Source organism: Pagrus major, chromosome 9 (assembly GCF_040436345.1).
Source record: "Pagrus major chromosome 9, Pma_NU_1.0".
Taxonomy (NCBI): Eukaryota; Metazoa; Chordata; class Actinopteri; order Spariformes; family Sparidae; genus Pagrus; species Pagrus major.
Window position 1 is genome coordinate 33,468,937 of NC_133223.1, and position 12,255 is coordinate 33,481,191.

At 41.8% G+C, this 12,255-nt stretch overlaps 1 protein-coding gene across 1 annotated transcript in view; it reads left to right on the forward strand.

Annotated features, from left to right (window-relative positions):
* ccdc141 (coiled-coil domain containing 141) overlaps window positions 1-8,989 on the forward strand; it is a 29,309-nt gene extending 20,320 nt beyond the window's left edge. The window contains exons 18-27 of the mRNA XM_073473203.1: window positions 1,046-1,186; window positions 1,436-1,624; window positions 1,759-1,942; window positions 2,334-2,446; window positions 2,654-2,836; window positions 3,000-3,169; window positions 3,651-3,903; window positions 4,386-4,720; window positions 4,955-6,607; window positions 8,517-8,989. Of these exons, the coding sequence (XP_073329304.1) occupies window positions 1,046-1,186; window positions 1,436-1,624; window positions 1,759-1,942; window positions 2,334-2,446; window positions 2,654-2,836; window positions 3,000-3,169; window positions 3,651-3,903; window positions 4,386-4,720; window positions 4,955-6,607; window positions 8,517-8,781 (3,486 nt within the window). The 3' untranslated portion in view covers window positions 8,782-8,989. The remainder of the gene's footprint in view (window positions 1-1,045; window positions 1,187-1,435; window positions 1,625-1,758; window positions 1,943-2,333; window positions 2,447-2,653; window positions 2,837-2,999; window positions 3,170-3,650; window positions 3,904-4,385; window positions 4,721-4,954; window positions 6,608-8,516) is intronic.
* The last annotated feature ends 3,266 nt before the right edge of the window (window positions 8,990-12,255 follow it).

Here is a 12,255-nt window from a genome sequence, read left to right on the forward strand (position 1 = left end):
GGTAATCTCTCTGAGGTACTCTCATGGTACTCAGCATTATTTTAATGCACCTAATGATGAACTCATTGTATTACCTCTTGGTACCTCCTGGTAGTTATGAGTAATCTCCCATGTAGTTAACGTGTGTTATTTTTAGCACTCGCTCTTGCTCAATCTAGGGTTTCCCCAGGTGGCTCTTGGATCAACAACCTCCCCCTCCCTCCTCTTCAGTGTTAGAAAACAGTTCATCCTCCTCAGCCTCTGATTTGAACTCCTTCATCCGTTCATTGAATTGACAGCGTTGTTTCTCTCTACTTAACTCTCTCTCTCAGCTGTCCTCAGCTAACAGATGAGCCATCTGATACCGCTGTACCTCCTGTTAGAGGCAGAAATGTCCCTCTGGGTTTAAACCCTCCTGCTCTAAAAATAAACTTATCAAAGCTCCGTCTGCAGGCAGTCGTAACGACGGCAAGTTGAACTACACGCAGCAGGACAAGCTTTGGCCAAGGATGAGATAAAAGATGTAGACAATAAGAAATAATGTGAAGAAAAAATATTTTTTAGCCCTGCTAGTAGCCCTGGTTGGCAATGTCTGAAACATCTCACCAACTGTCTGATGGTTTGCTATGAAATTTTCTGTAGACATTCATGATCCCCAGAGAATATATCCTAGTGAATTCGGTGATTCCATGACTTTTCCTCTAGCGCCACCAGCAGGTTGATGTTTTCGGTTTTTATTTGGATAGTAATGTCTTTAGTTTTACAGGTATTCGATCACAGACCAAAGTATTGATATCCCCAAACTCAATACAGTTCATCCTGAGGGGAATATAAGTGTCGCCTTTGCCAATATTTTGACATTTTAATGATGAATCAATAAAAAAATAATCTGACTCATTAACATTGAATTATTTGCTAGTTGACCCCACATGATCAGCCAGAGGAAGTCCTTCTGTCAACATAAGACTCTTTTTTGCAGTTGGATTCATGATGTGTAAACACGGACCATCGTTATGTAAAATCAGCTGTGGACTGGTGACTGATTTTCTGATGATTCATATTTCAGCTTCGTGACTCCTTTAAGGAGCTGAAGAAGCGCTTCAGTAACCTGAAGTTTAACTACCTGAAGAGAAACGACAGGACCAGGAACATGAAGGCCGTCAGGAACCAGCTGCAGCAGGTGGAGCTGTACGAGGAGAAGCTGCAGGTGAGTCCAACTCCTGATCTGATCCTCTGATTAAACACCTCTATGAATCAGGAGCAAGATATTTTTCATTCGTCATTTATCTCACTTCCAAGCAATTTTCTGAAATTGTATCATGGATGAAAATCTACCTGACTCCTGCAACTCTTACATGACTGTCGTGTCATCTTAACGACTTAAATGGAACATAAACAACTCAAATTTAGTAGTTGAGAAGACGGAGGGAGGTCAGTCATGTTCTGTCTGATCCAGGCGCTCAGGAAACGTCTGCAGGGTGTGACGGCCCGGCTGGGCTCAGAGGTCAAAGATGGGGGCGTGGCCCGGGAGGCAGAGGACGCCATCAACGAGCTGCAGAGACAGATGGGAGATTTTGAGCGAAATGTCAGCGAGCACCAAAAAACGCTGGATATGACCCGCAGACTGCAGCAAGCCATGGAGGAGGTGACGAAAACTGATTATATTACTTTCTTTTACTTGTATTATTATTTTGTGGGGGGTTTTTGTTAGTAGTATAAAAATACAAGTGTGTGTACGTATCATTTGTTTTACCTTTACATGTTGTTTTGTATGAACAGTATCAGTTCTGGTGCGAGGAGGCGAGTGCAACGATCGCTCGAGTCGGGAAGTTTTCCTCAGAGTGTCGTAGCACAGAAGCCGTCTCTGTTCTCTACCGGCAGTTCGAGAAGTTCGTCTGGCCGACGGTGCCTCAGCAGGAGGAGAGGATCAGTCAGATCGCTGAGCTCGCTGTCAGACTGCACGGTGAGCAACAACAGATTGATTTTTTGTCTGATGTGTCCTCTCAGTCATGCTCCAGATTTTTCACTTCCGCTGGATGTAAATTAACATTGCTGATTATAGAAAGGTTGATATTGTCACAGTTTATGTTTCATACAATATAACTGTCATTATTTGCCATAGTTTGTTTGATTTTTACTTCTTTTAGCTAACTACTTTAACCAGTTATCCGTTACCTTCTGATTCAAGATTTAATTTATTGTCATTTCCTTGTGTTCTCGCATACATAAAAAAACAAAATGCTGTTCCTACAAGCCACAGCTGTGCCACAGAAGACAAAGACACCAATAAAGATCTAAAATATTATAGACAAGCTGTGTGTATGTACCCATGTGTGTGTCTGTGTGGGTTTTAGGGGTGGAGGAGGGGCAGCGATACATTGAGAAGACGGTCAGTAAACACTCAGAGATGGTGGAGTCCATCAGAGAGCTGAGTGACGGACTGATGGAGCTGGAGGCCAAACTAAAGGTATCACAACACAAACATACATAAACAAACACACACTGGTACAACTTTAACATAACAAGCAGGACTCCAACACATGTTTGAAGTTCGTCAAGGATACACACAATCCATTTTAGCTGGTAACAGTGAATGTAAACAAATTCATTTTTTTTACAAGAAAAAGGGACCTCAGCTTGTTGACCAACACTAGTGTCACTGTGGTGTTTTCAGCGGGAGAGTCTCAAAAAACAGCAGAATGAAGGAGAGAAAGAGAAAAAGAAAGAGGGAGAGACGGAGCGAAGGAGAGAGGATGTGACTGAAGAGAAAGACGAAGAGAAAGAGAAGAAGGAAAACAGAAAGATGAAAAAGAAGGAGCTGAGGGATAACCGCAGCACGCAGGAGGCGGCTGACATGGTAAAAAAGATAATCACACAAACTTCATGGTTTAAAAACATATAAATTAACTATATTAAACTAAAAACAAGTTTATTTCATATTTTCATCAGACTACTGATAATGTGAAGCCTGATAAAAATATTAGATATCAGAGATGTTAACTCATCTCATCTGTTTTCAGTACGAGCTGAAGGAGACAGGCCACACCCCCGAACTGACCGCCGAGCATGATGGGAAGGAGGTTCCTGTGAAGAGGCAGAGTGCAGCCAATAGGAAGCCTCCATTACAGAAGAGCCGCAGTCTGGAGTCAGACAGACAGATGGACAGACAGACCGTCATCTCAGAGAGCAGGTACACTGGTACAATGAAGATGGGTGCTGATGTTCCTGCTCCCCAGAGGATGAACCCATTGATTTTAGCCCATAACCTAAACTTCTGGAAATGCCAAAAACTTAAAGGAAGTCACAAAAATGTGAACCTGATGATGCAGCTCAGAAAAAGTCAGGTGGTCACCAAAGTTAATCCTCCGGGTAAAAGGAACATCTGTACCAATTCATCTAGTAGACGCTGAAATATTTCAAAAGATAAGTGAAATATTTGACTTGTTAGGTTTAATGTTTAATGTAAATCCACTGGGAACAATGGATTTCTGTGAAAAATACATAGTTAATAAAAACTGTGAGAAATTAATCACTTTATACAGACTAGAAAATGAACAGTAAGATAGAAGAAACTGCATAAAAGGTACATGCCCTTACTGGACTTTTCTTTGGATTAAAGCAAATAAAGTAGTTTAATAACATTCAACATGTTGTTTATTTCTATGCCACAGACAGCAGATGTACGGTGAGAGGTTCACCTCGACTCACACCTTCAGCATCTCCTGCTCACCAGTGGAGGCCAATCGACGGGTCCACGCCATACACAGCCAATTACAGCCTGGCTTCACTGATCCTCAGGCCACACCCCCTCCCACTGTGATTGGCCCATTGTTCTCTGACATTCAGAGGGAGTTTCAGAGGAAGGAGATGCAAGGAACAGGACAGGAACGGGTCTTCGCTGCCTGTGAATCAACGCTGCTTCAGGTTGAGTACCACAGAGTTATTGTCATACATGGTGTCCTCCAAGGGTCAATTTTAGAGCCTCTTTTGTTTTCCATTCACGTGCTGCTTCCTGGCATCATATTTCCAAAACACTGCTAGAATTTTCATGTCTATGCTGAAGATACACTTCTGTATAAACCTGTTAAATCTGATGACACTTTAATATGTAACACACATCAGGTTAAGAGCTGTATGGCAACTAAATGATTCAGAGTCTAATCTTCGACAGATCTTTTGCAATCCCAACCTGGTTGTTTATTATCCAATATTAAGGAGTCTGAACTGGTAATATTTAAAATTCCAGGGTTTTAAAATCATGCATCTTTTACCTAATGTTAAATCTTAAGAAAAAAGAAGAAAAAGAAATGTAACTATCTGTACAAACATCCTTGTCCCTGTTTCTGTAAGCCGTACAAAGACACACCAGTGATTATTATGTCTAATGTCAATTATTTTTTACCCAGGATGCATCTGCAGGAGGCCTGTCAGAGGTGGAGCTACAACAACAGGAAGTAATGACTGAGGATTATTTCTCCAATGACGAATACGACTGTGCGTCACCTGACGACATTTCCCTGCCACCACTGGCAGAGACACCAGAGTCCAACATGGTTCCATCAGATATTGAGGAGGGCTTCTGTTTCAGTTCCCACAGCGTCCACATCAGCCAGTACAGCCACCAGTGCCGTGCCCAGTCAGAGCACAGTGGAACTGGTCCTGGTGCAGTCCGACAACATCGAGAGTCCAGCCAAACAGAGAATTGTCCGACTACTCCAGCCAGCCTTCACAGCAGTAACAGGTCTGTATTACAGTCCCATCAGAACAAAACAACATTCCTTTGTAGGTTATTATGATCTTGGACAGTGATGGACATGATCTAAGGACAGTAAAGAAATGCAAAAAAAAAAAAATAAGTCAGTGGCCTCATCTAAACTCTGAAAGCGACAGCAGTTCATTGGTATGGGCTGTAGCTGACTATTCCCTCAGAAGGCCATCCAAATGTAAGAGTTTGTTCCTATTGGGTGTGTTTCAGGTTCAGATCAGAGTCCAGCTCGTTTGCCCAGAGTCCAATGACAGTTCCTGCTCCAGGCCTACTCACCAGCACTCTGTGCACCATCCTAAGGACTGATGAGACCAGCAGAGCCCCCGAGACCGCTGACCTCTCCTTGGACAGCCCTGAACTGAGCCTCTCCTCTGGATCTCACCTAGTCCACAAGAACAACACTCCAGAAAGTTGTTCCAAGGACAACAATGCCCCTGAAACGAAGACCCTCTCACAAACTGAACACTTATTAAAGCAGAACAACAGTCAGTATAATCAGCCACAGTGGAGGACAGGTACCCAGGCTCAGATCACCCAAAATGTTGTATCCACAGGTGAGACCTTACCACAGACTGATCCAAGTCCCCAGTCTGCAGAGCACAATCAAAGCCACACCCTCCCCCAGTCCAGCAATTGTCCTCAGCCCTTCAGTGATCCAGAGCCGGATCTCCACAGGGACAAGACCCATACACGAGACACAAGGTCCCTCAAATGCAGCACTATTTTATCACAGCCATTGTCTGACTCTGAGAGTGGCCTCCATCAGGACCTAAAATCCTCCCAAAGTAGGGAGGGAACACTCCCAGTCTCCAAACCTCAAAAGAACAGTCTCACCAACACCAGTACAATAACTCAGCAGACCATTTACTTCCAGTCCTCCCATTCAGACAGTCATCGCATCTTGACAGAGGCTAGTTGCAGCCTCAGGTCAACCCAAGAAAGCTCTTTATCCCAGACTGAGACCCTGCCAAAGATGGATGCAGTCGCCCAGGCCCAAGACAGGATTCAAGACACTGGGTCCCTCAAATCTTGTGCAACATGCCCGCAAAACTTCCCTCAAGACAGCAATCTTCCAAAGGCTTACCCAGATTCCAGGAGTGGCCTTGATGAGGATGTAACTTCCTCGAAAACCAGCAAAGAAATGCCATCAGTCTCGATGCCCCAAAGCAGCGACCAAACCGCAGCCACTGTTGTTACCCAACAAACCATTAACTGTCAGTCCTCCCCTCCAAACAGTCATTGCAATAGGCCACAGGCTCGCAGAAATCTCATGCCACAGCAAGGAAGCCCCTTATCCCAGGGTAGTGAAGGTCAACCTGAGGCCCATGCCCCCATTCTTCCAGACCCAAACAGCTTCAGCAACATTAGTATATCAAACAGTACCATCACCAGCAGTAATAGATTCAGCAGCAAGCAGAGCCACCAGACAGTCTACTCCCTCCATGAGTCCTTGACCTCCGACAGTACCCAGCAGTGTGTGCATGACCCTGGCATGATCCCCAGCAGCCCTGCCAAGCCCACTGCTCCAGAATCTCAGACCCAAGCTTTGGCTCAGCAGGCTAATCTGCATGTCACTCCCCTCTCCTCTCCACCTCATCTACTAACTCCAGACCAAGACCCAAACATTTGTCAGCCCATGGCCATCCGAGAGGAGATCAGGCTTACTCCTCAGATCCAAGGGCCCTCCCTTCCTGCACCTCCTACTCCTTCCCAGGCCCAGGCAGAGTCTCTTCCCCAGGGAAAAGCCTCTAAACCGGGCCCTCCCTGCATCACCAGGCCCCTGTCTAGAGCCACCGTCATGGAGGGCTCTCCAGTGACGCTAGAGGTGGAGGTGACGGGACACCCAGAGCCCACGCTCACCTGGTGGGTAGCTTATAACCAGCTCCACAATAACACACAAGCTAAATGAGATAATAACTACACAACTCACTTTGAGACACCTGTTACACCTGCATTAACATGAGCCCTGCAGCTGGATCAATAGCTGTGTCCCACTATCCAATTTGTCTCCATCGTATCTACAAGATCAGGAGCTACTGAACTCTTGCAGCTGCTGTCAAAATACATTTTCCTCGACCCTTATTTGATATATGATTCTTCGTTTCAGTCATTTTCCAAGCAAAAAAGTCAAGCAGTTGCTGGTTCCAGCTTCTTAAATGTGAGGATTTGCTGCTTTTCTTTGTTGAAGACTACATTTTACTGCTTCTGCACAATGTTTTGAACCCCATCTTGAGCTCGTTCTTATGAGTGACAAATTTACTAAGGCCCATGCTAATGCAGGTGTAATGGATTGAGACATCTACCTTGTATTCATCCACATACTCTAGGTGCTGTATCGTAGGCAACTGGACGTGTTTCAGTTTGTTGAAGACGTTTCACCTCTCATCCAAGAGGCTTCTTCAGTTCTAACTAACTGGAGTCTCTCAGAGGACACACCCACACAGGGTTAAAGCCTGCAGCTCCCCTCCAGTTAGTTAGAAGTGAAGAAGCCTCTTGGATGAGAGGTGAAACGTCTTCAACAAACTGAAACACGTCCAGTTGTCTACGATACAGCACCTAGAATTACCATGACCCGGATGGCTGAGAACCTTCAGCAACACTCATCCACACAGTAACACTTAAGTTTAATGAACTTTAATGAACACACAACCATCATGTAAGTCTAATGTAAAGTGTCAGGTAGACATAATGCCTTTTCCATCACTTCTGCCGGCCTGGCTTTACTCTGTTTAACTCGGCATGTCAGACCAGTGTGGCAGGGATTTGCATTTCCATGACAACCGGGGTTACCTGCCTGAAGGTGTGTCTTTGACTGATGATGTACTTGGCTTGTGTAGTGATCAGAGGAGCGACTGTAAACGCTCTTCTTCCCCACAGCACTTTTGAAAAAAGCCACTGACAAAGCTCCCGCCAGGCGCACTTTGCACCTACTCCGGAGCAGGTCCATCCAAAGCGCAGATTGGCTCAACTCGGTGCGATTAAACTGGTGATGGAAATGCAAATTGACTCTGTGTCACCAAAAGCGATATTTGAAAAGCCCCATATTTCTAGCCAGTATAAGCTTAATTGGAAAGAAACAGATTGTTATTATTATATTTGCTAACAAGCTATATAGCCACACTTTTGAGAAGAAGTTGCAGTAATTAGCTAGCAAGTACTAACTAATGTTAGCTTGTTGGCTGAGTACAATCTATATCCAGTGGTACTTAATTGGTTTGATTGATTGTTTTCAGCATGTAACCCCCAAATTTCAACAACATACTGTAGAGAACCTGCGTGTCAAACAAGCTCATTGATTGATCCAGATTCAAAATATTAAGTATAAAGACAGCTGCCTATGCTCTTTATCGTTGACATATCCGGGCGCATCAAGAGGTGACTGGTTTTCAGGTTTAAATGTATTTTGTTTAATAATTAATAACTAATTAACATAAGTTTGCTAGTTAACGGTGTGTTCTGTGATTCCTGTTATAGGCTCTTTTGTTTTTGAGCGCACATTAACAAAAGAAAGGCAGTGACGCTAACATATAACACTGAAATACAAACTGCTGCATGAAAAAGGCAAACTAAAGGTTGAATTTTACACGTCACATCATCTAACTGCCACATCGTTTATAAAACCTACAACTCTTTTGTTTGGCTGTCTGGTGACGCAGTCAGGGATCCTGTAACATAATAGATATTTATTGTATCAGGGGGCCCATCATGTATGTTCCTTGCCTAGAGTGCGGTTGTTGTGCTGTCTGACCTGCTCTCATCATGGTCGCTTTAGGTTTAAAGATGGAGAGGTGTCAGCCACCGGCCCGAGCCGAGAGCTGGCCTGCGTGGACAGGAAACACTTCCTGTTTGTCCCGGAGGCGTCGGACTCAGACGGTGAGTTGTACCAGGCCCGGGCTGAGAACCATCACGACGCAGTTGTTTCCAGCGGTGATAAGTGGCTGGTGGCCGAAGTGTTTGACATCATCAGTGAGGACTGGCAGACTTGGTTTGGTACAATGTGTGTTCTGCTGTGGCTGCTCTACCTGATAGTACTCTGATTACTCCTTTTCCACTACAGGAACCTGACAACCTCTAACCTGGAGCTTTTTATTACCAGAACTTAGGAGAACCTGTCAGACTTTGGTTCATGGTTTTGTCTTGTGTTTCCACTGTGTGTTACAACCAGAACATCTTAGGTGTGTATTTAAGAGGCAACACCGAGACGAATGTGTGATCTGTGTGCACTGTTTGGTAGGCGAAAGCAGTTGTGGGACAGAAAACAATGGAAAAAGTGTGGCCAGTATTGATTTTCTTTCACACTTACCTGTCATACATTTAAACATCATTACCATTAAATAAATAAAGAGTCACAGTCTGACAGAATGGATCGGAGAGTGAAAGGGACTCCAATCCACGTCCCAACAGCTGACCAGCTCTCCAGATCCAGCTGAGTCCAGGTCGGCCGCCGGTCCTTTGAGAGAAAATAAAGTACGACAATGTTGTCACACTGCATGTAGTTGTGTAGCATAATTTCTCACTACTGGAAAGTTTTAAAAATAACTGCAACCTGTTGTTTTTCCATCCTCACTGACACCCAAACTTCAGTTCATCTCTAAACTGGTCGGAGGACAGTGGAAACAAGAGCAGAACCAGTGTCAGTGGCTTCAGTTGAAGTTATGGGTCATTCATTACCTGTAGTGGAAAAGGCCTATAACACACACACACACACACACACACACTCCAGACACACACGGTTCAATTCAGAGGGCACACAAGTTTTGTAGGATTGTTATATTCACATGTGTTTGAAACATATGTATTGAAAATATAAATGATATAAGGGTAGAAATGTTGCATATAATGATTTTAAAATAAGTCTGTTTCATTAAATCACAAGATGAACTGACGCCCGTCTAAACGGTGAACGTTTCAGGACTTAAAAACTGGACAGGAGGTTAGAAAGAGTTTGAAGTAATTAGTTTAATCTCTGTGTTTCCTGTTTATGATCTTCTGATGAGTGTTAAATTTAGTTAAATCTAAATGGATTTTGCATCCAACCTGTAGTTAAAGCAGCTGAAATAATGTGAGCAGCATTTAAAGATAAAGCTGATGAAGATGAAGCTTTAACTTTTCCTACTTGTCCATAAATGGAAGCTCATTTCTACCTGGATGGAAGCAGAATCACCATTACAATCATAGTAGGAGTTAAAGATCTTGTCTAAGTCAATTTTGAGATCATCTAAATTACGTAATTTATAATGATGGAAAATCAAAATAATAATAATTATAAAAAAAGTTGAATTGTTTCTCGGTAGATATGAGCTTCCATATAAGCCTTAGTTCCCTCTTAATGGATCAATGCTTTTATTCTGAAAATCCTCCCTGTCTGGCACCAGACGAAGGTAAATGATTTCGTCAAGTTAAACTTGTGTAAAAACTGAAGTTATTGACTGAATCATGTTTATCATTTATTAGATCAACCCAGTCTCCAGAGTTCTGATGATAAGTCCTGATAATAACATGTCAGCATGTGTCAAATATATAAATCTGTATTTATCTCCTTCCTTCAGTAGAATAAAACTTAAAGTCATATTGGATGTGTTTGTGCTGTGTATAATTCATCATCACATGTTAAACACAAATAAACACGTTTTTATCCCATAAATCGTCTCAGTGTCTCGATTTGATTCAGAGGAATTCTTCAGTTCAGTCGACTTTTGTGCGCAGTTAACAGGATTATTGATTATTATGTGTGAATGTTTCGATTCACAGCTCTTTCTTGGTGGTGTTTTCAACTTCAACAGAGAAATAAGGGCAGTTCAGCATTAATGGTGCTTCAATAGAAAATTTCAGTCTCCTTTAATTCTACTGTGAAAAAGTAAGGATTTAAAAAAGTTTTGTTTTTTGTGGTTTAAAGAATAATGTCAAAATCCCTCATTTTAATGGAGCTTGCTTTAATTAAGAGACTTAACGTGTGTAGTTGGTAAAATGGAGGATTTTGTTTCAGATCCTGCTTTGATTGGTTTGATTTTCACCTGGGCTCTCACTCTGAACTCTCTCACTCTGTTTCTTTAAAATAAAGGAATCCAACATGTGTCCACTGTCCAGTTCTGACAAATTCATACAGTTTACTTTGTGTTAGTAAGAAACTTTTAGAGTAGCAGTTTGGGAGCAGGTTAATATGGTTATTTCTGTAACACAGCGATTAATAACCACGGGCACTTCAGGGTAACACTGTAGAGTAGCTCAACTAGTTTGAGAAAACAGAAATTCTGATTTAATACAACGCAAGACGGCACTGGTGAGAAAACATTATTTGAATATACTGTATATCTCCATGAAACTTTCCTGGTTGATTACTCACATCTATTATTTTTTGTTTTTACATTCTGAAATGTTGTGTTTAAATACACAAATGAGTAAAATTCAATAAGTTGTATAAATGTCCAGAACATAAATGTGAACGTTGGATAAAGAGAGGGACATTTGGAGATCTATTTTTATCACTCCAAACATCGCAAAATACTGTTAATAGTCATTTAAAAAGAAAAAAAAAAATCAACTTTCTCCATGTTTGTCTGAGAAAAAACTCATTTTTAGAAAATAGCCTTTAATGATATGCATTGTAAGATTCCTTACATTTTTAGACAAAAAAATGTGAATAGGGTGAAATTTTAATTGATAGATTTCACTATGAAACTTCTCGTTGATTAATTACAACAAGATATTTTTTGTGTAAATGTGCGAATGAGGCTATCTAAATGAAATATGCACTAATTTGCATACATGTCCAGAACAGATATCTGAGCTAAAATAAACACCATAATGTGTATTTTGAACATTTCCTTTACAGTAGACAAGATATGTTACAGATGCAAAATAGCCCAAAATCTAAAAGTCTGAATTAATTTAGTGAAATGAGCCTTTACTGCATAATTTGGAGTCTTCGTGAATGTTATCTTATTTTGAAGGACGGAAGTGGGTCAGGGTACCGGATGTGCTGACAGCAGTGATGTCCGCTGACAGACTCAGGAACAACCTGCGTCACTGCAGGTGATTTATCCTCCTTTAACAGCTCCAGGACAAAGCCAAAGTCAATGATTAAAGCTTTACACGGTTAGAAAGGTAAGAAGTTAGACTTCACTTTCACACCGTTACATTAACTCTAAACTTTAATTGACATAACGGACATTGTTTATGCGAACATTCATAATTATACTTCAATTTAACCACAAAAATAAATGTAATGTTTAAAGTAAAACTTGGTGAAAACAATTTTCATTAATAGGATAAGAAGCATCATTAAAACATCATTAAATTAACTGTAAACAATACGCCATCGTTTAATTTTACATCAGCTGGTAGTTAAAGTCACATTTTAATGAATGTTAGCTTCGCAACCGCAAAATTGTGTGAAAGTGGGTTTTCACCTGTTTCCGCACATGGAAAAAAAAATTCCACTGAAATTTTCTCTTCAGTCAGTTTCACACTGACTGAAGAGACATAAAAAAAATATGACATTTTATTGTCAC